This window comes from Siphateles boraxobius, unplaced genomic scaffold (genome assembly GCF_051911475.1).
Source record: "Siphateles boraxobius isolate OS27281-9 unplaced genomic scaffold, OSU_SipBor_1 12, whole genome shotgun sequence".
NCBI lineage: Eukaryota > Metazoa > Chordata > Actinopteri > Cypriniformes > Leuciscidae > Siphateles > Siphateles boraxobius.
Genome location: NW_027508722.1, coordinates 11,933,870 through 11,959,024, shown reverse-complemented (window position 1 = coordinate 11,959,024; position 25,155 = coordinate 11,933,870). Strand labels below are relative to the sequence as shown.

The window sequence follows — 25,155 nt, the reverse complement described above, 5'->3', positions numbered from 1 at the left end:
TGTTGCAGGATATAATGCAGTCCCATGTGGACTGCATCATCAACAGACCTGTTTGCTCTGTAAGCAAACTGAAAGGGATCCAGCAAGGGTCCAGTGAGGTCCTTCAGGTGGGCCAGCACCAGTCTTTCAAACGACTTCATGACCACAGACGTGAGAGCGACAGGTCTGTAGTCATTAAGTCCAGTGATTTTGGGTTTTTTGGGGACAGGAATGATAGTGGAGCGTTTGAAGCAGCAGGGAACTTCACACTGCTCCAATGATCTGTTGAAGATCTGCGTGAAGACCGGGGCCAGTTGGTCAGCGCAGGCTTTTAAACAAGCAGATGAGATGCCGTCTGGGCCTGAGGCTTTCCTAGTCTTCTGTTTTTTGAAGACTCGGCTCACGTCCTCCACACAGACCTTAAGCTCAGGTTGGATGGCAGGAGGGGGGAGTGATAATTGGAGTGCAGGAGGTGATGGTGAAAGTGTGAAGTGCAGATCAGACCGGGTGTGTGGTGTGAATGAGGGCTTTTCAAACCGGCAGTAAAATGAATTTAAATCGTCAGCCAGGTGTTGATTGTCCACAGATCGAGGGGATGGTGACTTGTAGTTGGTGATGTTCCTCAGGCCATTCCAGACTGATGATGGGTCGTTGGATGAAAACTGGTTTTTCAGTTTATCAGAGTAGTTCCTTTTAGCAACTCTGATCTCCTTTGTCAATCTGTTTCTGGCCTGGTTATACAAGATTTTATCCCCACTTCTGTAAGCATCCTCTTTGGCATGACGAAGGTGTTTGAGTTTCCCAGTAAACCATGGTTTATCATTAGTGAATGATAAGAATGTCCTGGTAGGAATGCATGTATCCTCACAGAAACTTATATATGATGTTACAGTATCTGTGAGCTCATCCAGATCATTGGTAGCAGCTTCAAAAACAGTCCAATCAGTGCAATCAAAGCAGGCCTGTAGATTCTGCTCTGCTTCATTAGTCCATCTTTTTACAGTCCTTATTGCAGGTTTAGCTGATTTCAGTTTCTGCCTGTAGGTCGGTATGAAATGAACCAAACAGTGATCAGAGAGCCCCAAAGCTGCCCGTGGGACGGAGTGATACGCATTTCTTATTGTGTGGTGTAACAGTGGTCCAGTATATTACTGTCTCTGGTGGGACATGTAACGTGCTGTCTGTATTTTGGTAGTTCACGGGAAAGATTTGCTTTGTTAAAATCCCCAAGAATGATTAAAAGAGAGTCTGGGTACCTTTGTTCCGTTTCAGATATTTGTTCAGCCAGCTGTTGTAGCGCCGCGCTCACGCACGCGTCTGGAGGGATGTAAACATTCACGAGAATGAAAGAGGAAAATTCCCGAGGCGAGTAGAAGGGTTTACAGTTTATGAAATGTGCCTCTAAATTAGGAGAGCACATCTTCTTCAGTGTTGTTACATCTGAACACCAACTTTCGTTAATGTAGAAACACAATCCACCACCTCTCGTTTTCCCCGTTAGCTCCGCGATGCGATCCGCTCGGAACAGCTGGAAGCCCGGCAGATGTATTGCGTTGTCCGGTATGGCTTCACTCAGCCAGGTTTCAGTGAAGCACCAAGCAGCAGAGTTTAAAAAATCCTTGTTAGTGTGGGTGAGGAGAAGAAGTTCATCCGTTTTGTTAGGAAGGGATCGGAGATTCGCGAGATGAATACTGGGGAGTGCAGTGCGCAGGCCGCGCTCGCGGAGTTTAACCAGCGCGCCGGCTCGCTTCCCGCGTTTAAGTCTGAACGCGCGTTTGAACAAGAACGCTACACCTCCGACGAGAATGTCCAGCAAAACGTCCGAATAATCAAAAACTGTAGAAAAGGTTTCTGGTGTGTGTTTCCTAATATCCAGTAGTTCGTCTTTGGTGAAACTGATAGGAAAAGAATGACTAAACGCAGAACAAACGAACAAAAACAACACAATAGCTGGAGAGCTCCACACCGAGGCAGCCATCCGCGGCGCCATCTAAAGGACATAAAAGGACATAAAACCCCATTAAAGGATAAAGGACTAAAGGATAAAAAGGACATAAAACCCCATTAAATGCTTTACTAACAGTAGAAGCTTAAACTGAATTCTAAAATGGACAGGGAGCAATGAAACAAGTCAAGAAGTGAAGAAATATGTTTCCTTTTTTTAGTACAAGTCAGCAGTCTTGCTGCATTCTAGACTATCTATTAGCGTGTTAATGAGGACTGGGGAAAAGAAGTGCAATAGTCTGCTCATGGATAACCTTTTGCAATCATCAATTTAGAAATGAATTAAGATTGGAAATAGTTCACAACTAGTAGAAGCTATTTTTAATGTCAAAGCGGATTCGATAATCAAGTTAGAGATCTGAATTAACACCCAGATTTGTTGCATTATGGGCTAACTTGCTAGCAAGACAGATTCTGGATTTGGAAGGACCAAAGGAGATTTCTTTATATTTGTGATTATTGAAAATAATTTTTCAATGTCAGATATTCAGTGTCTTATGCCGAGTTCAGACTGCACAATTTTAGCCCCGATTTTGGCTCGCCGACAGGTTTTCAGAAATCGCAGACAAATGCCCGAAATCACAGGCAAATCGGTGCTCGTTCACGCGAGTGACAATCATGCAGTGTGAATGAGCAAAGACACGATCTGAGAGAATCGCAGACGAGTCACCGACGCCTGTGAGATATTTGGCATGCTAAATATCTGGACCTGTCGGCGATTCACAATCCTGCTGTGTGAAAAGTTTTCTGAAAACTACATCGGCGATGACCGCCAATGAGAGAGCAAGGACAGCAAGATGTTCAGGGAGGAGTTATAGACCAGAATATCAGTATTTTAATAGATAGGCCTATATTTACAATTATATCAAACAGAAACAAAGCACAAACATTTGCATGACCAGCAGCAACAGCAGGACATTTGTAAAATTATTTATTTGCTCCCCTCGTCTTCCCAACCATTTCCTCCTGCTTAAACTGTTTATTTTTCTCATTTTCGCTGCAAATCACCGCACAGACAATTTAGATCGCAATCTTCTTTTAGGCTATCATTTTTAATAACAAATTCAGTGTCGCGCGAGAACTCCGGTCTCACGCACGCGTGATCTTCCGTTATTTCCTTATCACTTCTCGCATTTGTTTGGTTGTGAAACGTAGTTTGGAGACCAGGGAGAAGTTGTCAGCGATTCTTTCTTTTGAAAAGTCATGCAGTGTGAAACCTCCTGTCGCCGATCCATCGTGCAGTGTGAACACACCAGCAACTGAATGTTACCCCAGATAGTCACGCAGTGTGAAAACAACAGTGACACAATTATTTTGAAAATCATGCAGTCTGAACTCGGCATTAGACATTTGGACCCCAGTGTATTTGTATTACAGATTTTTTAATGAAATGTATTTCTTTCAAACATTAGCTACATATCTTATAACAACCTGTAATGTAATGTAATAAACTCACCATTGGTTGAACCCTTCAAGATGTCAAGGAACACAAAAACTTTGGAATTAGCAATGTCGTTGAGGTTGAAACTTGTGCCGCTGACACCGCTTAGGAAGGATATGACGGTTTCATCAATGGGGATGGTGAAAACACACTGAATCAAGCTTGACTGTATCAAAGTCTGGATATTTTTTACAGGCTGGGGAAAAAAGGATATTGATTCACAAATAAACATCTGATTATTTGATGATTATTTGATAGAAAAGTGCTCAAACAATATGCTTAAAAATATTATCCTTACTAGATCAAAGCTACCCAGTGTATTTTTGATGAGTTGTGCAGTTTTGAAGAAAATCATGCCATTGTTATTACCACAGACAAAGATGATATGAAGGTTCTGCAAAAAAAAAAAAAAAAAAAGATGGGTGTGTGTTATTTTGAGAAGGAGAAAAGGGATGTAGCACCAAGCAGACTGCCTCTGTAATGTAAAAGCAGATTAGGTGGATGGATTCCATCTAGTCAGGAGAACACTTCTGCATATGACACACACACACACAAAAAAAACCTTGCCTCTTAATATTATTTGAAGTTTTGTTTCGTAACTTGGTAAACTTGGAAATACAAACATACATGATTCATTCGTGTGTGATTTTTCCCAAAAGCCTCAAGGTAAACTAGTCCTGTTCAAGGTCTAAAGAAGTGACTACAATCTTATAACTTCCCCTGTTACAAATATAAGATCAAAAGGAGGAATCTTCACACTGTTGTAGTTTACACTTTATTCTAGGTAACTTTTTTGACAGAAACATGACATATTATTTTCAGACTACTCAATTTTAAAAACAGACTGAAATGTATGATTATGTACTGTATGTTTTGTATGTTGAAATTGTTTTGTGTTATTTTATCATTTATAGGAAGTATGTTAGTTTTAGCCTGCCAAGTGACTGCGGATAAAATTAGCCTTTGGCTTAATCCGGTAAAATACATGAAATGGCAACATTTATGTTAAAATTTGTACATGGTCCCTTTTCAAATAAATAAATACATACTTGAATAAAATAAAATAACCCTCAAATAGCAGACTACTTAAACTGTCAAAGTATGATACACAGGGTGATGGATGGCAGAGGCAGGCTTAATACACATTAATTGTGCAGGTATTAACATAAATAAATACATACATAATATTCAATAAAAATAAACATGGATAAGACTTATTCATGTTTCTTTTTTTCTTTTCTTTTTATCGATTGGAAAAAATTAACTAGATTAATCACACATTTTTTCTGATTAATCACTATGTATAGCCATTAAAAAAATATATTGTTTTTAATATATTTTAGAATGTTATAATTTCACTGTTAATCTCCAAATTAATGTAGAAACAACATTAAGACAGTATATTTTAAATATTTGTCTAAAAGGTAGGAAATAAACAGAAATCAAATAAACGTTATCAAACAGTTTGCACGGCATACATTTTAAATGATATATAGATTGATCCTTAGTAAAGTTACAAAAGTTCTTTAGTCAAGAGCAGTGAGTGATTTTTCTCTGCTCTCTTTGTTCTTTGATTAACTTTACTGACAGAAAGCTTTATTGGCTACTGTCCCTTTAAAATCTGCCACTGCTGATGTGACAAGTGAGTGTGACAAGTGGTATGTGAAATTATAGTTCATAACTCATTAATGCATTTACAATAGTCTGTTATATTAGAATGCTTATTAAGTTTTGTCACTGGTTAGAATTAGACAACGAGTAATATTAAGAAGTTGAATACAGTTAATGCGGATCTTCGTCTGTATGGGTTAATTATTTGTCGATCTGTTGGTAATGCCTTGGGGTTTCAGTAAGGGGATCGCGCACGCGCTTCTTTTCCTCATTCAATACAGACGAGTGAAGGCGAGAGCTGCGTGTGTGTGTGTTTCTTCAACCTTCTCCCGTTCTTTCCCCCTTTTTAAGGTATTTGCCACTAACAAAGCAATGTAAACTCGAACACATGTTGATAATACATTTCGTTATGTTACTGTGGTTTTATATGAGTAAAAGCGACGTTTTTGCACTGTTTAAAGAGTTTCGTGCTAACGGAGAAAATGTGTAACGTTATGCTAGCAGCCGAAGACCTCATGGCTCCGTCGTGTCCGAGTCTCGCCATATACTAGTGTACACTTTGTCGTTGGTGTTTAAGTTAGCTACTGGTACGTCACATTTGTGCTGTAAGATTCATTGTGTATTTATCACTAAAAGGCCGAGTTCATTTCATGCTGAGGCAATGAATACTGTTAAAAATATATAATCCATTTTAGTTTTATGTGAGAACTCATTTAAAAAGGAGTATTAAAATGTAATTTGATAACTTTGTTTAAAACAATTTACATTGCATATGGTCATTTAGTTGAAATGATAATTTAGAATGCATTAAGAAGATACTTGTGACTGTGGTTCTGAATCTGATGAGTGCATGCATATTGAAATGTATTTTTTTTGTATACATTGTTCAAAAACTCATTCAATACAGACGAGTGAAGGCGAGAGCTGTGTGTGTGTGTTTCTTCAACCTTCTCCCGTTCTTTTCCCCTTTTTAAGGGCACAGCATTTGAAGGCACCGCTGGGATGTTTGGCTTGAGGATCACCCCTGAGCTGTAAGTGGAGTCCTTGCGTCGATCATCCCTTCAAACAACCCAGGTATCAGAGAAAAAAGTTCAGCAAGGCGGTGGAAGTGGTCTTCAGACGAACCTAGCACCTTGTATCCTAAAGTGAGCAAAACTGACCACTAGGGAGCAGCAAGAGGCCAATTAAGTCAGATTTACACTCATTTTTACTGCTTATACCCTCTCTGATAAAATGGAGTCCGAATTGGAGAAGCTGCTACTGGAGTTTAAAGGAGCGTTGTACAAACTGACTGTCGAACAGCTGATTAAAGTATGCAATGCACTGCAGATTTCAGGAACGGGAAAAGAATATGTAACTGGTAAAACTCGCAGTCAAGTGATTTCACATATAATAAAGTACCTTGAACGGGAAGAATTGTCCGACCTAGAGGATGAGGATATGTCAGACCTCCTTAGCGTATACGACATAATAGACAAAATCGATACGGCAACAAACGTAAGTGAATGGGAGATCTCCAGTCAAACTGAGTTACAGGAAAACCTCCAGAGAGAGGTAGAAGCTCTAAGGCTGTCGTTGAAAGAAAAAGAGAATCCAATGTATGACCTAATGAAAACAAGCACGAACCCCCCTGCCAGTTCCAGCTAGCCAGAAAACAATATTGCTCCAGCACCCCCCAATGGTTCCATGTGGCGCAAAGATTTTAAGATATCTGGCCAGATAGGCGAGCCAGGCCAAAAAGAAAGGCTAACATTTTCCAGTCTGGCCAAACAAATTGAAAGTGGGCTCAGCAAAGGCTATCCAGAGTCAGAGATTATTGATGCTGTATTCCGTGCTATCACACCAGGCCTGCAGTTACAAAGTTACCTTGTAGGGAAAGACAAATTAACACTGCCTGCCCTTCGTAGAATCATCAGGTGTCATTACCAGGAGAGAGGCGCAACAGAGTTATATAAACAACTCACTTCTGAGGTTCAAAACAGTAAAAAGACGCCCCAAAACTTCCTGATAAGGGCAATGGACCTAAGCCAAAAAATCCTGTTTGCTTCTCAGGAAGCTGATTCAAGCCTAAAATATGACCCAGTACTAGTCCAGAGTCTGTTTATGCATACAGTCCTAACTGGTCTCCAGAGTGACAATATTAAAGGTGACCTGCAGCCCTACCTCCTACAGACGGATACCTTAGATGAGCTGCTATTGGAGAAACTGAACATTTCATGTGCCAATGAAAAAGAGAGGCAGGACAAAAAGAAACATGCTGCCCCATCACGTGTGACTAATGTGAATACAGTTCAGTCAAGTGAAGCTCCGGTGGAAAAGAAAAGCGCCATCTCACAAAGTCCAGCTACACTTCCCCCCGATCTACTCGCTGAAATCAAAGAAATGCGCTCTGACATGGTGCTATTGAAAGACTTGAAAGCTGAGATCTGCCAAATCAGGGAAACCATCCAAAGACCCACACCTGCACTGCCACAGTACCTCCCACCAAGCAGAGAACCAGCAACTGTGCCTTCCCCTTACCCAGTGTTTTCACCCCCACAATCCTCACCTTATAAGACTGAGTCAAATGACATATCATTCTACCACCAGCAGTCACCAACAGCAGTGCAGGAATATCGACCAGCATTCTGCCCTAGGCGATTGAGAGAAACGACCCAGTTCCAGCAGAGGTTTGCACCGCAGAGGTTTTACCCAGCACGACGCCCTCAGCCAAGGTGTCTCTCATGTACTCAAGCAGGTGAGGAGTACTGTCAGCATTGCTTTAGGTGTGGAAGCAGTGAACACTTCAGAGCAGGCTGTAAAGCACAGAGACCAGTAGAGCCCGCTCGGAGAATCCCTTTAAACTAAGAGGGGTTGCTCCCACGGGACATGGAGCAACCAGTGATATTGATAAGTCCCAATATTGTGCAGGTTGTGAAGAAGAGAAAAGAAGTGAGGAACTAAAATGTTGTTCAGTTTTTAAAATCACTCGATACTGCTCAAAGGAGTGTCAGGGAAACCATTGGCCCACACACAAAAGACTTTGTAAGCCAGATGCATGTTCAGGTATCAAGAAGCAGGCAACTCAGTCACGTGATAAAGTCAAGTGCAAGGAAAATGGTGCCCCAGAGAAAAAACCTACTGTAACTGAGTTAGTAGGAAAGAAGTGTGTCATTAGATGTTTCCTGCACAACCAGAAAACCCAGACACTTTGGGATACAGGTTCACAAGTTTGTGCTATAGATGAGGTATGGAAAAAAAGCAATTTACCTGATGTTCCTCTCAGAGATGTATCAGAGCTAGTCGACCCTCTTGACCCTTTGCAAATCAAAGCAGCCAATGGAACAGAAATGCCATACGTCGGATGGCTCGAAGTATCCTTTAAACTTACTGCTAGTGATAATGAGCTGCTAATACCCATGTTAGAGCTAAAAGGCAAACAACAACAATGTCCTATTATTGGCTTTAATGTCATCGAGCGCCTTGTCCTAGATGGCCTGCAAGACCAAACAAAGCATGTGGATAAAGACAAACTTGTGAAGGCAGTAAAATGGCTTTTCCTCATCTCAGGAAAAACAAAGCAAAAACCTTTATTAATGCAGTGAGTGTAGGACAGACATGTGAACATAATGTGAGGACAGCAAATGAGAGAGTCAGTGTGCCTAAACGTACCTCCATCCAAATCGAGTGTCGAGTACAGGTCTCACCTTTCAGAGAGGACAAGACTCTTATCTTTGAACCTGACGAAAACCCATGTTGGCCTGAAGGACTGAGTTTTGTGACAGTCTTTTGTCAGTGAAGGCAGGGATGACCCCAAAAATTATTGTCAGTGTGCAAAATCCTACAAGTCATGACATTATGCCTCCAGGAAGGACTGTTATTGGAACTGTACAGTCAGTCAGATCAGTGTATGCTGGCAACATATTTAAAGCAGATCTCCTACCAACTGCATCCATTCACCATGTCCAGGCTCAGAACCCTAGTGAAAGCACCCCTACCCAAGAACAATGGGAACCTCCTGTTGATTTGACTCACCTTAATGAACATCAGAGACAGACAGTCAGTCGGATGTTAAGAGAAGAGTCAGAGTCATTCTCCAGGTCTGATAATGACATAGGCTGTGTGAAAAACATGCAAATGGACATTTCACTAAAAGATGGTGAGCCAGTGTCAAAAACGTACCTCTCTGTTCCAAAACCCTTATATAGAGAGATGAAAGACTATTTACAAGACTTTATAGCACAAGGGTGGGTTGAAAAGTCGACCTCTTCCTACTCCTCTCCAGTTGTTTGTGTGAGAAAAAAAGATGGTACTCTGCGCTTATGCATTGACTACAGGGAGCTCAACAAGAGAACTCATCCAGATCGCCACCCCATCCCCAGAGTGCAGGACATTATGGACACCCTGGGAGGAAACACCTTCTTTTCACTGCTGGACCAGGGTAAGGCGTACCACCAGGGATTCATGGCAAAGGAAAGTAGACATTTGACAGCTTTTGTGACCCCATGGGGCCTATATGAGTGGGTCCGGATCCCGTTCGGGCTCATGAATGCACCGGCAGCACTTCAGCGTTGCATGGAACAGTGCTTAGAAGGCTTAAGGGATGAAATATGTGTGCCGTATCTCAATGATGTTCTTGTGTTTAGCAGAACGATTGAGGATCATGTCAGTGACGTCAGAAAGGTGCTGCAACGACTGAGGGAGCATGGGATAAAACTTAAACCCAGAAAATGTGACCTGTTTAAGACAGAAGTGCGGTACCTCGGGAGAATTGTGTCTGCTGAAGGAAACAGAATAGACGCTGCCGATACTGCTGCAGTAAGAGCCCTGAAAGATAAGAAGCCAGGTACTGCTGGTGAGTTGAGAGCAATTTTAGGACTGTTGAGTTATTACCGGCAGTATGTCAAGGATTTTTCACGTATTGCCAGCCCCTTGTATGACCTGTTTAAAGCTCCTGTCGAGACTGAGACCCCGCAAAACAAAAAGAGAAAGTGGCAAACAAAACGAAACAGTAGAGGAGTTCCATCCAACACACCCATTAAGTGGACTGATGTGCATCAGACAATATTGGAGTGGTTGATAGACTGTCTCATTCAGCCTCCTGTTCTAGGTTTCCCAGAGTTTTCACAGCCGTTCATCCTCCATACTGACGCCTCCAACCAGGGGTTAGGTGCGGTATTATACCAAAGACAGAATGGAAAGCTACGTGTGATTGCTTATGGCTCCCGTACTTTGACTGCAGCCGAAAAAAATTACCATTTGCACTCAGGCAAGTTAGAGTTTCTAGCCCTTAAGTGGGCGATCACAGAGAAATTTCGTGATTACCTAAATTATGCACCATTCTTCACCGTCTACAGTGACAATAATCCACTTACATATGTGCTGTCTACTGCTAAATTGAGTGCAACAGGTTGCCGCTGGGTAGCAGAACTGGCAGATTTCCATTTCATAATAAAATACCGCCCTGGTAAAGAAAATGTTGATGCAGACAGTCTGTCCAGAATTCCTTTGGATGTGGAGATTTTTATGAACGAGTGTTCAGAGGAAATGTCATATGATGTGATTGGAGCAGCGACACAAGCGGTGGAAAGTCAAGATGAGTCTAGCGTATCTTGGTCCATGGGTATCTCAGCTAAATGTGCAAGTTAGCTACATACACATTACTCATTCCACTAACAGCAGGACAAGTTAAACATGACCAGAGAAATGACCCCTGTGTTGGACCCGTGGTCCAGTTCAAACTGGCAGGAGAAAAACCATCAGGTCACGAACTAAGAAAGATCAGTCCACAGATTACATGCCTTCTTAGAGACTGGGACAAGCTGGAAATGAATGAAAGTGGAGTATTGTACAGAAAAACTTCAAGCAGAAAGCAACTGGTGCTTCCAGAAAAACATAAAAGTACTGTGTTAAAGGAGCTGCACAACGAAATGGGCCACCAAGGTGTAGACAGGACTACGTTACTGATACGGGACCGGTTTTACTAGCCCTATATGCAACGAGAGATAGAACATTATGTCGCAATGAAGTGTGTATTTCTCAAACACAAGAAGCCAAGCCATGAGACAAGAGCCCCGCTGACTAGCATTGTCACCACTCAACCGTTCGAACTTGTCTCAGTGGATTTCTTGCACCTTGACAAATGTAAAGGTGGCTATGAATATATTCTTGTAATCATTGACCACTTTACACGTTTTGCCCAGGCATACGCCACAACTTCGAAATCAGGAAAAACAACTGCAGACAAAATCTTTAATGACTATGCACTGAGATTTGGCTTCCCAACAAGAATACACCAAGATCAGGGTGGTGAATTTGAAAACCAACTGTTCACACAACTGAAAAAGTACTGTGGAGTTGCTGGGTCGAGAACTACCCCCTACCACCCCCAAGGGAACAGTCAGGTAGAGCGGTTTAACTGAACACTACTTCAGATGTTAAAGACACTCACAGAGAGACAAAAGAGTAACTGGAAAGACTCACTAAACAAACTGATCTACGCATACAATTGTACTCGCAGCGAAGTGACTGGGTTTTCCCCCTTCTACTTGTTGCATGGACGCTCCCCACGGTTGCCAGTTGACATGTTATTCAACTTGACCTCAGAACAAGGAAACCGTAATCACCATCACTACATGGAGAAGATGAAGCAAGGCATGGAGGAAGCTTATGAGATCACAAGAAAGAATGCTCACAAAGCTACGATCAGAAGGAAGAGACATTATGACAGTAAAGTTAAAAGCTCAGTGTTACAACCTGGAGGTCGTGTCTTAATCAGGAACATGACACCCCGTGGTGGTCCAGGAAAATTGAGAAACCACTGGGAGGATACTATCCACACAGTTGTGCGTCAAGTGAGTCCAGATATTCCTGTGTATGAACTCAGACCTGAGAAAGGAAAAGGGAGATCAAGGATTTTACATCGTAATCTTCTCCTCCCATGTGACCACCTGCCACTTGAAACGTCAGTGCAACCACGAGCAAGGAAAAGAAATGTGGAGCAAATTGAGGAAGCAGAGCAGGCAGAAGAAGAGGACGATGGAGATGAGTATTATCCAGTGCCACTTCAGCAGCAATCTGAACCCTGCCCACCTGAGCCAATTAACCCTGTGTGTAGCACACCTCCGGAGCTCGAATGCATACAGTCGGAGGAAAACATGTCATCTGAACCAGATAGAGAACAAGGAGTGACAAACCAAATGGAAAACTCACTGGAGAGAGAGGACAGTTCTGTCGAGGATATGCCTTTGGAGGAAGCTGTCCCCTTGCTTGTTTCAAGTGACCCCAGTGATGAGGAGCTTCGGCGGCCCAGACGACAGCACAGACGGCCCAAGGTTTTCACATATGATAGGCTTGGCTCACCCGCTTGCCACAACATTAGGACATTACAACAACAAAACTGGATGGTGCCATGGACATACACTGTGCAGCCACATCACTTCCAACACTCCCGACACTAAGGACATGAAAGGTGGAAGCTGAACTGAGTAAATGCATACACATTACACAAAAAATGGACTGTCCAGCACAGAATTCACATTCAAATGGACTGTTGAACATAAGATGGACTGTGGTTGCACTCTACATACACATTTATATGACACTGTTGCAGTCAATCACACCACACTCATGGACCTTTGTTAAAGGAGAGTGTAATTGACTTGAACATGTTGCACGAACAGAACTGTTAACAAGGCAGTAATGTGTCTAAGTGGACACAAAACAAAGACATTAAAGGATATTGGGTATTTACCTGTGCTTGAAGGAATGTATGAAAAGAGTTCCAGTCTGTAATACTGCACTATATAGGATAAAATGTAGCAGAGGTGTTGATCTGAAATAAAGGTGCATTGTGTATTGAATAATGGTTTAACCCTTATTTGCACTAAAGGTCAAAGGTTACATGTTGGGGACAGGTTGGGGACAACATCTATTTTGAGGGGAGTATGTGACAAGTGAGTGTGACAAGTGGTATGTGAAATTATAGTTCATAATTCATTAATGCATTTACAATAGTCTGTTATATTAGAATGCATATTAAGTTTTGTCACTGGTTAGAATTAGACAACGAGTAATATTAAGAAGTTGAATACAGTTAAAGCGGATCTTCGTCTGTATGGGTTAATTATTCGTCTATCTGTTGGTAATGCCTTGGGGTTTCAGTAAGGGGATCACGCGTGCTTCTCTTCCTCATTCAATACAGACGAGTGAAGGCGAGAGCTGCGTGTGTGTGTGTTTCTTCAACCTTCTCCCGTTCTTTTCCCCTTTTTAAGGTATTTGCCACTAACAAAGCAATGTAAACTCGAACACATGTTGATAATACATTTCGTTATGTATTAAGAGACGTTTTTGCACTGTTTAAAGAGTTTCGTGCTAACGGAGAAAATGTGTAACGTTATGCTAGCAGCCGAAGACCTCATGGCTCCGTCGTGTCCGAGTCTCGCCATATACTAGTGTACACTTTGTCGTTGGTGTTTAAGTTAGCTACTGGTACGTCACATTTGTGCTGTAAGATTCATTGTGTATTTATCACTATAAGGCCAAGTTCATTTCATGCTGAGGCAATGAATACTGTAAAAAATATATAATCCATTTTAGTTTTATGTGAGAACTCATTTAAAAAGGAGTATTAAAATGTAATTTGATAACTTTGTTTAAAACAATTCACATTGCATATGGTAATTTAGTTGAAAGGATAATTTAGTATGCATTAAGAAGATACTTGTGACTGTGGTTCTGAATCTGATGAGTGCATGCATATTGAAATGTATGTTTTTTGTATACATTGTTCAAAAACTCATTCAATACAGACGAGTGAAGGCGAGAGCTGCGTGTGTGTGTTTCTTCAACCTTCTCCCGTTCTTTTCCCCTTTTTAAGGGCACAACACTGACAGATCTTTCCTCATCTTTCCAGCACACGCGCCTCCTTCTTTCACAACTCTTTAAGTTCATTTAAGACTTTATTTAACTCATTTAAGACTGCTCAGCCTGCTCTTATGAGGATACTCGACTAAACAGACATTTTGGCATAATTGCACGTGTTAGTGTTCGGTCAACTTTAAGCAGAAAGAAAATTCGATTCTGGCACTCAATTTGTCTTGGCTTTTGCAAGAATATGAAATGCTGTATTAATTGCGTTAAATACACTGAACAAAATTGTTCATGAGCTGAACTCAAAGATCTAAGACTTTTTCTATGTACACAAAAGGCCTATTTCTTTCTAATATTGTTCACAAATCTGTCTAAATCGGTGTTAGTGAGCACTTCTCCTTTCCCGAGATAATCCATCCATCTCACAGGTGTGGCATATCAAGAAGATGATTAGACAGCATGATTATTGCACAGGTGTGCCTTAGGCTGGCCTGTCCTGTCAGTTCCAGACCCTGATCTGCAATTTATTGTGGAGGTGGATGTGGTAAGGCAAGAGCCTTGAAAAAGGATGAAGCACCAGGGAAGAGATGGCTTGCAAACATCTCTTTAACTGGGGCATCCTTGCTTATTGCTGTTCACACAGCCTCTCCACATGAAATTAGTTTGACTATATGGGAGAGAGACTGTATGAGCTGAATACAAATCCTGCCATTATCTTGACACCTCATTGTGGAGATCTAGGAGGAATAAAAAGGCCTCAAAAACTTATATGCGGGACAGCAGAGAAGGTGGATAGTTAATGACACCCTGCCTCAACTCTCTTTGTATCGAATTCCTTTGAATTAAACTGTTTTCAACATAGATAATAATAATAAATGTTTCTTGAGCCCCAAATTCAATTTTATGACTTTTGGCCAAAACAAGTTATCTTTGCTTTAAGGTAATATTATCCATAGAGGCATTGAAGTGTGTGTATTGTAAAATGTGCTTTGTATACCTGAGAGATATTAGATTTTACTCCAGCTGCTAAAGCGATGTATCCGGAAGAGCTGCCACTGAGCTCAACAGTGAGGCTGATGCTAGTTAACTGTAGGTTAACTGAGTTGAAGAAACACTGAGAGCTACCCGAAGGATCACATCCTTTAGGGGTGTCCAAACATAGTTTGGTTTTTCCACACTCATTGCGGGTGATTTTGGACTATGATTAAGAAGGGGAAAAAATCAGGAAAAAAATATTAGTTATGCCTTTGTCAACATCAACAGCCAAAACTGCTTTCATAACAGTCACATCTTGATAATAAACAAATGACCTATTTGTCTGTCATTGTTTAATAATGGTTATTTGAACCGAATAATTGTGGAAAGGAGTAAATGGTATTCTTACAGTCAAAGTTGTTGGTGGGTTGCTTTCAGCCTTAATGAAAGACACTGCACAGCCTATCACGCAAACCACTAAAAACATCCGCTTACTCTCCATGTCTGAGGAAAAGATTACAAATGTATTTAATCCAATGAATCTGAATTAAAATGATACATCATATAGCATATACATTCATGGAATTAATTAATTATGGATTACAATTAAGATAAAACATTTCATAATTAAACAAAATGTGTAAAATAAACACTATTCTGCAAGCAAGTATGTTTTACTTAACAATTTGTTGTTCAACTAACAAATAATCAATTGTTTAAGAATAGAAGGGTTTGGTTTAAAATTAACAAAGTTGTAGGTTTCTGAAAAATGTAAATTTAAGAAACATTATAAGGTAAAATTAAATCAAATCTTAGATTTTATTTAGATTTGGTTCATTCCACTGAAGCACACCCACATGGAAAAAAGGTATACTTTATTGTATTTGAAATATATTCCTTTTTTCAATAGTACATTGCAAATATAATAACAAAAAACATTGTATCTTTAAATATATTAAAAGTATATTTTATATTATCATACTTTTACCTATTTTCACAAAACAACTTTTAACACACTTTAAAATAATTGTACTTTAGTATATTTTCTAAAAATATATTTAAAACAAGCATACTTTTAATATATTTCTGACAAGTGCACTAGAAGTACATTGGTAATAAATATATGCCTAACTATACTTTTAAGAAATATGCTAAAAACAAGCATACTTTTAATATATGCTGATGTTGCTCTTAAAATATATTTTATGAGTTCTTTGTGTAAGAGCATAGCAAAATTATTAAGCTTTTAGTGTGTTTAAAATATATGTACTTTACAAACACTTAGCACTATTGCAATATATTTTAATTATTTATGTATTTATCCTTTTAATATTTTGGAGAAAAAATTACATTATATTACTTAATAATGGATTAGAAACATTTGTCAACTATTATTAAGCATTGCAATAAGCATACTAAAATTAATGTTGTTCACTTTTGTTTGTTTGTTTGTAGGCTACTTGTAAAAGTCTACTTAAAAGGCTGTTGTCCATTACATGATACGTTGTGTACTACTGAAGTTCCCACAAGGATTTCAACATAATATTATTTGAAATGCATCATAGATACATTTTCCAAAGAGGTTTAAAAAGCTTGTACTTGTTTAAATTCAAACTATAGCATAGTACACATGACTAGTCCTGATTGGTTCCAGAGTCGTTGAATGGTTGTGATTGGTTCTTATGATAATGAGCTTGCCTTCACCTCACTCTATTATATCTGAGTTTATCTGATATGCTGTGCATGCGTGTGTATACATTAATTGAATGTGATTAGATTTAGAAGTCTAAATACTATTTAAATGTTCTTGAAGTACATTAAAATTAAGCTTCAAATATATTATATGTAGCCTACTTTAAGACATGAAAGTATATTTATAATGAACTGTAAAATAATACACTTAAATGTACTTTAAGTGGTTAAATTTTAGCACAATTTAATATGTTAAAATATAGTATAACTAGCTTAAAATTGATCTTAAGCATATCTTAAAATACAGTTAATATACTTGAAGTTGTTTCAAAATAATACATTTTACTGGCTATATTGTTTGTATGTTTCGAAGACACTCATAATGAATTTGTAATGTAATTGTAACACAAATAAAGTACACTTTAATATCACTAAGCATATAATTAGTCCTTATACAGGCATATACTTAAAGTTTTTCCACTTTAGTACACAAAAGTACACTAAATACACTTAAAGTTATGCTTTACTATAATTTAATTACTATTAAAATATAATTAGTACAAAATTAGTTGTTCCAAAATAGCACACTTCAAGTTAACTAATCATTAACACACTTGAAGTACTGATAAATAGTCTGGCTACGAGTATACTTAGCATATTTTTTTTTTTCACTAGGGCAGGATCTTGCACAAACATGTGGTATTCATTGCAAATTATCTGAAGTTATAATATTCTACAGTTTCAGTTCAATATCTCAAATTATTATTGTGATAATTAAACATTGTGATTTTGATTAAGGATTTTGCTTCTTTTTGTTACTCTACCTTTAGATGTCTTCACCAGTAGGTACGCTGATCTTCACAGTTTTGGAAAATACTTATACTTTTATTAGAAGTCAAAGCCCACAGAACCGGATTGGAAATAAGCACACCCAATTGAATGAATGAGGAAATAAAATTGTGGTCAGATTGTTATGTAGTAGATTTATTTAATCATACTCATTTTGTTATGTAGGATGTTGTAGTGTTGCCCCGTGGTTTTTCGTTGTATACTCTACATCTCTAAACTAAAAGAACACACTAATACCAACAAAAAAAAAAGTTGATTTTTAAAAAAAAAAAATTATTTATTTAATTTTTTATTTTTACAGTTTAGTGGTCTCAGTCCTTTGAATCTATGAACCTAAATAATTTCCATGGATTAATTAATGGATCAAATAAACATCCAAATAAAGGAAAAATAATACATTAAAAAATAATAAATTAAAACCGTAATCTTACTCATCACACTCACCTGCATCTCATCATCACCCTCATTACCTCCTCTATAAATGCACTCATCTCACCTCAGTTCCTTGTCTGACCTTGATTGTTCATATGTTTCTGCTATGTTGACTCGCCTCCCTGTCTCTAGCAGTCTCCATTTGGACTCCACTACCCCGCTCACATCATTGCATCCTTTATTTATTCAATAAATTACCATTAACCATCCATCTTCCTCTCCTGTGTCCATATATCCGTGTCCATATATCCGTAACAGAAGGTCGGACCAGAACCGGAAATGGGAGAGGTGGTTCTCCATCCAAGAAGCCGCCATGTCTGATGCTGCCTTCACGTGCTATGGAAAAGATGATATTTTCCACTTGTGAACTGGTATTTACCAGTGTGTTGTGTTCAAGTGCTTTTGTTGTCGTAATGTGGAGAAAAGATGGACTCACAGATCCAGACCTGTTATTTGGCTAAAACAATTTTAGATTGCTTACAGTTAAGTCATCTGCTACAGCAAGAAGATGATTTATCAAAACTCAAACGGTAAATAATATGCTGTATATTTTCTAGATCATGAATAGTAGAGATTTCTTTAAGAAATCAGTAGCAAGTAGCAAAAAACGTTTAGTTGTTTACAATGCTTACCATTCACGACTGTTGCGTTGCTCTCCGCCATTTTGAAAAGGTCAAAGGTTATCTCATCTCGGCAACTCGTGCATCAAAATATTCTGCGAGCTGCCCTGTGGAAAATACCACATGAGGGGGTGTTCTGCCTTTTCGTGGGTTTGTATTTTTAAGGTTTGCGCTGAGAAAAACTTTTTGCAAAATTTTACAAGGCTTGCACCTTGGAACCTGTTTCAAGGTTTGCGTTCTCGAGCCACCAGGCACTGTTTTGTGTGAGTGTCACCTAAAATCCTCTTTAAATGTCTTTACTTTCTCATTGTTGCAATTGGTCTGACACTCCCAGCCATGTTGGCATGTCTTATTGTCTTCTCTGTGCTTTGCCCCGATAATTGCGGTTTGCAGCTATATTTACTTATTATCACTGTAAAGCTGCTTTGAAACAATCTATATTGTTAAAAGTGCTATAAATGAAGGTGACTTGATTTGACTTGTCTGGCCTTAAAAATTCAGGCTACACCTTACAAATCAACAACACATTATGTGACATGTGATTCAAGAATAACAAGAATCACAAGAAATCATGTAATTGCCAATCACTACATAACAATCTTTTTTTGTGAAAGCCAGGGTGTGGATTACGGAGAATGTACAGATCAATGTAGCGCCTGCCCTTGTAAATCAACTTGTTTACTGCAAATTCCTGGGGCCCGTTCTTCGTATGTTGCTTAAAACATACGAGATCAAACGAAACATACAAGATAATGTCATTGTGCTCATCATGATCCGGCTAATTAGGTTCTTCGAACACATCTGCCAGTTATGATTAGTATAGCTGGATTGAGTTATCTGAGATAATTTCGCGTTCATGCGCTGCTTTAAAAGGGGATATGTATCGATAGTAGAAACATTGATCAGCAACGCAGCTATTGGCTGCTCACTGTGGCCAAAGAGCACGCTCAGTTTTTCACCGCAGCAGAGCAATTATTGTTGGAAGGTTATGCTGAATTAAAAAACTTAATTAAAATGCCAGGGAACACCTCAAAGCGTGCAAAAGCCAGGAGAGAGTGCTGGCAAGTAGCAGACAAATTAAATGTGTTTGTGGTGGCCATGTTAGATGTTTTTATAACTTATTACAGTATATGTTTTTGTATTTTAATAATTTAACAATTACTTTGTTCATTGTCATGTCAGAGTCACCACACTAGAACATGGTGAAAGTGAAGTACAAGAATATTTTACATAATGGTAATTTTTACTAGGCCTACTTATAGGCCTACTAGTCTCTTTTAAAAAGGCACTGTTAAATAAATGGTTGTCTGCTTATAAAAGCAACCAAGAAAAAGGCTGAAAACAGATGTTCCTGCACCCAGGCAGAAGACCTGGCCCTTGGGTTGATTGTGAATTGACCTATTGTGAAGAGCATCCCTGTGTTCAGCTCTTCCAGACCCACATCCAGGGACCAGCAACTCCTTCATTACTGGTAAATGAGCTTTAAATTATCTTAGTACACTGTAAAAGAATTTGTTGCTGCATTAAATTAAGTAGGCCTATAATCCAAATGGTTGATGCTGAATTTGAAAGCTTAATTAAAACGCCAGGGAACACCTCAAAGTGTGCAAAAGCCAGGAGAGAGAGAGAGAGCAAAAAGTAGCAGACAAATTAAGTTTGTAGTGACCATGTTAGATGTTTTTATCACTTATTACAGTATATATTTTTGTATTTTAATAATAAGTTCATTGTAATGTCAGTCACCACCCCACTACTAGAACATGGGAAAAAGTAAAAGTGAAGTACTAGAATATTCTACATAATGGTAATTTGTGCTACTTATACTAGTCTCTTTTAAAAAGGCATTGTTAATAAATGTTAATAAGCAAAAATGAAAAGAAAAACAAACAGGTGGTGGTCCTGCACCCCCACATTATACCCCAGCAGAAGAGCTGGCCCTTGGGTTGAATGTAAACCGACCAATTGTGGAGGGAATCCCTGGGTTCAGCTCTTCCTCAGACCCACAGCAGGGACCAGTAGCAGAAACACCTTCATTACTGGTAAATGAACTTTAAATGATCTTAGTACACTGTAAAATAACTTGTTGCTGCATTAAATTAAGTAGGCCTATAATCCCAAAGGCTGGTCCAGTCATATCAACTGTTAAACGTTGATTACTAATGATTTTCATTACACAAGAGTAGATGTTAAAAACTTAATGCTGATTTGTACTCGGCTTTCGGCAAGATAAGCACCAACTAAGACGTAGCTTTACAGTAACCTATGCTTCTCCATCCATTTACGCTTCTTTCCAAATGGTGATGTGAATCTCCTTCTGTCTGGTGTTAATAGTGTATTTGCACACACAACGGCTGCAACCACAGTGCGGTCCCCCCATGACAACCGTCTGGATTAAGCAGAGTAGGGGACATCTCTAGGGTCTTCAAGTGGGCACCTTCCGTCCTCAGTGTTTCGTCGACTACCCCAAGACACCTCAAGAGGGCTCGACAGTGACTCTGGCATCCCAGAGTCACCCCCCTCCAGCCCCCACTCAACTCAGCCCAGCTTACTGACCTTTACGTCCCTCCTGCTGCTGAGGCTGCTCCTTTGACCTAACCACAATCTCTCACAACCTCTCCACAACCCGACCATACGCGCCAACCCGTTTGACTAAGGCTGTAGAGCCCCACTGCGGACGTTAAAGCGGTCAGTGGCAACGGTTCCGTATGGCATACTACCGCAAAACACAATATCTGTCCAAACACCAATCCTCATTCACGCAAAATACACAGGAACGTAATAACTGTAATTACTATGCAAACTATACAAATAAACCAACAGTTTCATCAAATTTTCAAGAATTTTTCGCAACCGTAGCATGGCGGCCTGTACACAGCCAGCCAGGCTCTTTCCGTCTCAACCACAGCCAGTTGCTGCTCCTCTCTGCTGCTTCAGATAAGTTCTTTACTGTGCGACGCAACTCTTGGCCACTGAATCCGACGTCTCTGAGGAACCGGATTGTGGAATGTGCCACAAATCCTCGACAACCCACTTCCACTGGATAAACCCGGACTCTTCATCCTCGCTGTTCTGCTTCAGTGGCCAAATGAGCATACCGCAGTTTCTTCCTCTCATATGCCTCATCTACAGCATCCTCCCATTGCACTGTTAACTCTATCAGTTGAACAATGCGTGCTGATCCAGACCACAAAACAATATCTGGTCGGAGGTTAGTGGTGGCAAAACTCAGGTGGAAAAATAAGCCGTTGATCAAGATCAGCCAGCATCTTCCAGTCCCCAGCAGCTTCCAGTTGTCCTGAGCGAGAATTGGTTTTAACACCTTTTCTTGGTGGTTGCTCGCCTGGGCGGAGGAATATTGTCTTCTGTGTGTAATGATCACATTTCCCCCCCAATGTATTTCATTGTAATGAAATTGTGTTTTCCTCTTTTGTGCAGTTTTAAACAATACACCAACACCTTTATCTGTTCCCAAGAAAGCTTTGGCAAGCTTGTGCAGTAAGTGGACTTTTTCTAACTTTACATCAAAAAGGAAGAAAGTACAACACTTTGTAATGCCCATTTTTCCCCAATGCACTGGACAGTGAAGAAACCCTCTCAGATGGCCGTCTTTTGGAGAAGGTATTTGTTAGTGCTTAAATAACTTTACTTAATTTACACTTGAGTACCTATTATCGCTGAATGCAACATGTGTTGCAGTCCACATCTACAGAAAGGCCTACATAAGAGTCTGCATAAAGCAGTGATACAGAGGTGGACAGTGTTGTACTTTTCCTTTGAATTTTTGTTGCATAAGGCTTGTGTTGACAGGTTTACCCCAAGCATCTGGCTGTTATAACTCAGATACAGCAGCCAAACAAAATCTAAAGTTAATAAAATGAGGGTCAAGAGCCCAACTAAAACAAACACTGATCACCATAAAAGGTGACGTTAAATTCCGGTTTTCTCCTTCAATGATTCTGCTTGTTAACATCAGGTGTCTGTCTTCAATAATGCTCAATCATCACTCAATTATTCACTTTAATTATCTCGTTAACTTTAACACTGCTTCAACGTAACCCAGTTATGTGCATTCTGTAAAGTTAAGTTAATTAAACTTATGACATTAAGTTAATTAAAGCCAACATATCAGAACCTGATGACATAAAAAAGTTAATTAAAGCCAACATATAATTTATTTGAGTGTGTTGAAGTTACAAGAACAAATTATGTTTGTTTAAGGTAACCCGGTTATGTGCAACCTGTTGACATAAAAAAGTTAATTTATGGAACCTGTTGACATAATAAAGTTAATTTATGGAACCTGTTGACATAAAAAAGTTAATTAAAGCCAAAATATAATTTTTTGAATGCAGAGAGTTACTAAGCATGAAAGTCTTAACTCAGATGTTTTAAAATAAAAGAGTAATCCATCAATAGAGACGTAGGAGAGAGAAGTAGCAGAGAGAGATTCCAATGGTTCAACACGATTGCGAAAAGCTTTCATTAATTGCACCATAGTGCCGCCATGCTTCCCCCGTCTTCTCACCCATCTTTTTCTGTGCAAAGAACAGCCTGGGACTCGACAAATGTATAATGGAAGCCGGGTTAGGAACGGAGGATTAGAAGATCCGCGTTCTCGTTCATCATAACCCTCACGGCAGTAGTCCACAGACAAAGTATGAATGTCAAGAAGAAATTGGCAATCATATGTAATTAAAGATGTAACTTTATGTGCTGACAGCCACATAAACAACACAATTACGAACAGAAACAGCGGGACACACTGCACACACATAGAGCGACTGCCTGCTGATGAACACACTGGCGCCATCTTGAAGCTTCGAACATCATGCAGTTTCCGAAGGTCAGAACAGTTGTTTGAAAAACAAAAGACTGCGCAGTGCGTCTGTGTTGTACGTCACACGTAGGCTCACTATTGGTCATGTGTGTGATGCGTGTGATAGGTTCAACCAGAAGCGCTGCGCAGTTATACTATGTGAACTATCTCGAGGCCCACAGAGAAGGAAATTAATACTTGAATAAAGTCGTCATTTTTGTTTGTTTTTTGCGCTCAAAAAGTATTCTCGTCGCTTGATAAACTTAAGATTGAGCCATTGTAGTCACTTGGACTATTTTAACGATTTATTTAATAACTTTTCGGGGCTGGCAAATTTCAATCCCTTGGAAGCCTATGGAGGAGTGATCCAGCTCTCAGATTTAATCCAAAATATCTTAATTTGTGTTCCGAAGATGAACGAAGGTCTTACGGGGTTGGAACAACATGAGGGTGAGTAATTACTGACATCATTTTTATTTTGGGCTGAACTATCCCTTTAAGAGTACAATTTGCATCCAGCCCACTGTTACTTCATCCTCCCCAGTTAAAGACCTGTTGGGGCCGGTTGCATAAACCGCTAAGACTAGTCTTACAAGTTAGACACCAATTTTTTTTTTCTTTAAGACTGTTCATAGCTTTTTTAAATCAGTTACATAAAAACGTAGATTAAAAGTAAAGTAAAACTGACATCCCCAGACTAACTGCTAGTGGGTCACACTAGAACTTAAGACACTGTCTCAACATAATGGCTATGTTTATACAACTGCCCCTGGGCTGCGTTTCCCAAAAGCATCGTAAGCCTAAGTTGATTGTATAACAATTGCCACCAGTGGTCTGTAAGATCAACCTTTACAATGCTTTTGGGAAATGCAGCCCTGGGTGTTATATTAGACAGCAACTTGTCTTTCGAAAATCAAACGCTGTCTCACGACCAATTCATACAAACCCGTACGATTTGTTTAAACCCACGTGATGGGTAGGTTTAGGGGCGGGGTCAAGGGTAGGTCATTTGTATGAATTCATACGAATTTGGCAACTCGTAAAATATGTACGATTTAGCAAAATTCTTAATAATTTGTACGAGTGAGATCGTATGAATTCGTACGAATTAGCCACCGCGTAAAATTCCAACAACCTTCTTCCACCTCTGCTCTAACATTGCTAAGCAACAGAACATTTTTATGATGCAGAAAAGCAATTTTTTTTAATTCATAACCTCTAGACTGGATTACTGTAATGCACTACTAGATGGTTGTCCTGCATCGTCAATAAACAAGCTACAGCTATGGAGTCCAGAAACAGCTCATCCTGTGGATAGTAAGTGAGATCTGAAATTCCGCTCAATAAGCCCCCACAGTTTTGCTTTTTCTTTGTCTTGCTGGTGTCTTTGGGAGGATTGTCGCTGTCTTTGTGAGGAATGCTACTATCTCTGGGTGGGATGCTGTCATCATCTTCCTGACTGGGTTAGTATTCAGACAGTCATGATCAGACAGTCATGGTATGTTGTCCAGTTGTCCACCAGCCTCTATAAATTCATATAACAAACTTTGTCTTATTATAGGCACCAGAATATTGGCACTGTTCACAGCCTAGTTTAAACATATTTTTCCTAATACGAATTGATTGACATTAATCAGTGGTATGAAGGTTAAATCCATATGCAACCAATGTTGCTTCAGTCCTATAAAAACATCTCCTAACAACATCTATACATTACCTGCAGATTGACTTCCACAACCCCTCTGAAGGCACAGTGGACAGTGATGGAGCAATTCAACTTCTTTGATACTATCGACATCTAGTGGTTTCTACAAGAATTTCAGAAAGGTTCAGACTCAATCCATTTCAATGCTCATAACAGGTGTTGTCTGTTTTTTTTTTTATGG

General features: G+C 39.5%; 1 protein-coding gene across 1 annotated transcript in view; it reads right to left on the bottom strand.

Moving 5' to 3' along the window:
* The window catches only part of LOC143715966 (uncharacterized), a 139,502-nt gene extending 122,094 nt beyond the window's left edge, over positions 1-17,408 (bottom strand). The window contains exons 1-5 of the mRNA XM_077207924.1: positions 17,377-17,408; positions 15,270-15,364; positions 14,883-15,083; positions 3,723-3,818; positions 3,440-3,620 (exon numbers count right to left, since the gene is read on the bottom strand). Of these exons, the coding sequence (XP_077064039.1) occupies positions 3,440-3,620; positions 3,723-3,818; positions 14,883-15,083; positions 15,270-15,362 (571 nt within the window). The 5' untranslated portion in view covers positions 15,363-15,364; positions 17,377-17,408. The remainder of the gene's footprint in view (positions 1-3,439; positions 3,621-3,722; positions 3,819-14,882; positions 15,084-15,269; positions 15,365-17,376) is intronic.
* Between the last annotated feature and the right edge of the window lie 7,747 nt (positions 17,409-25,155).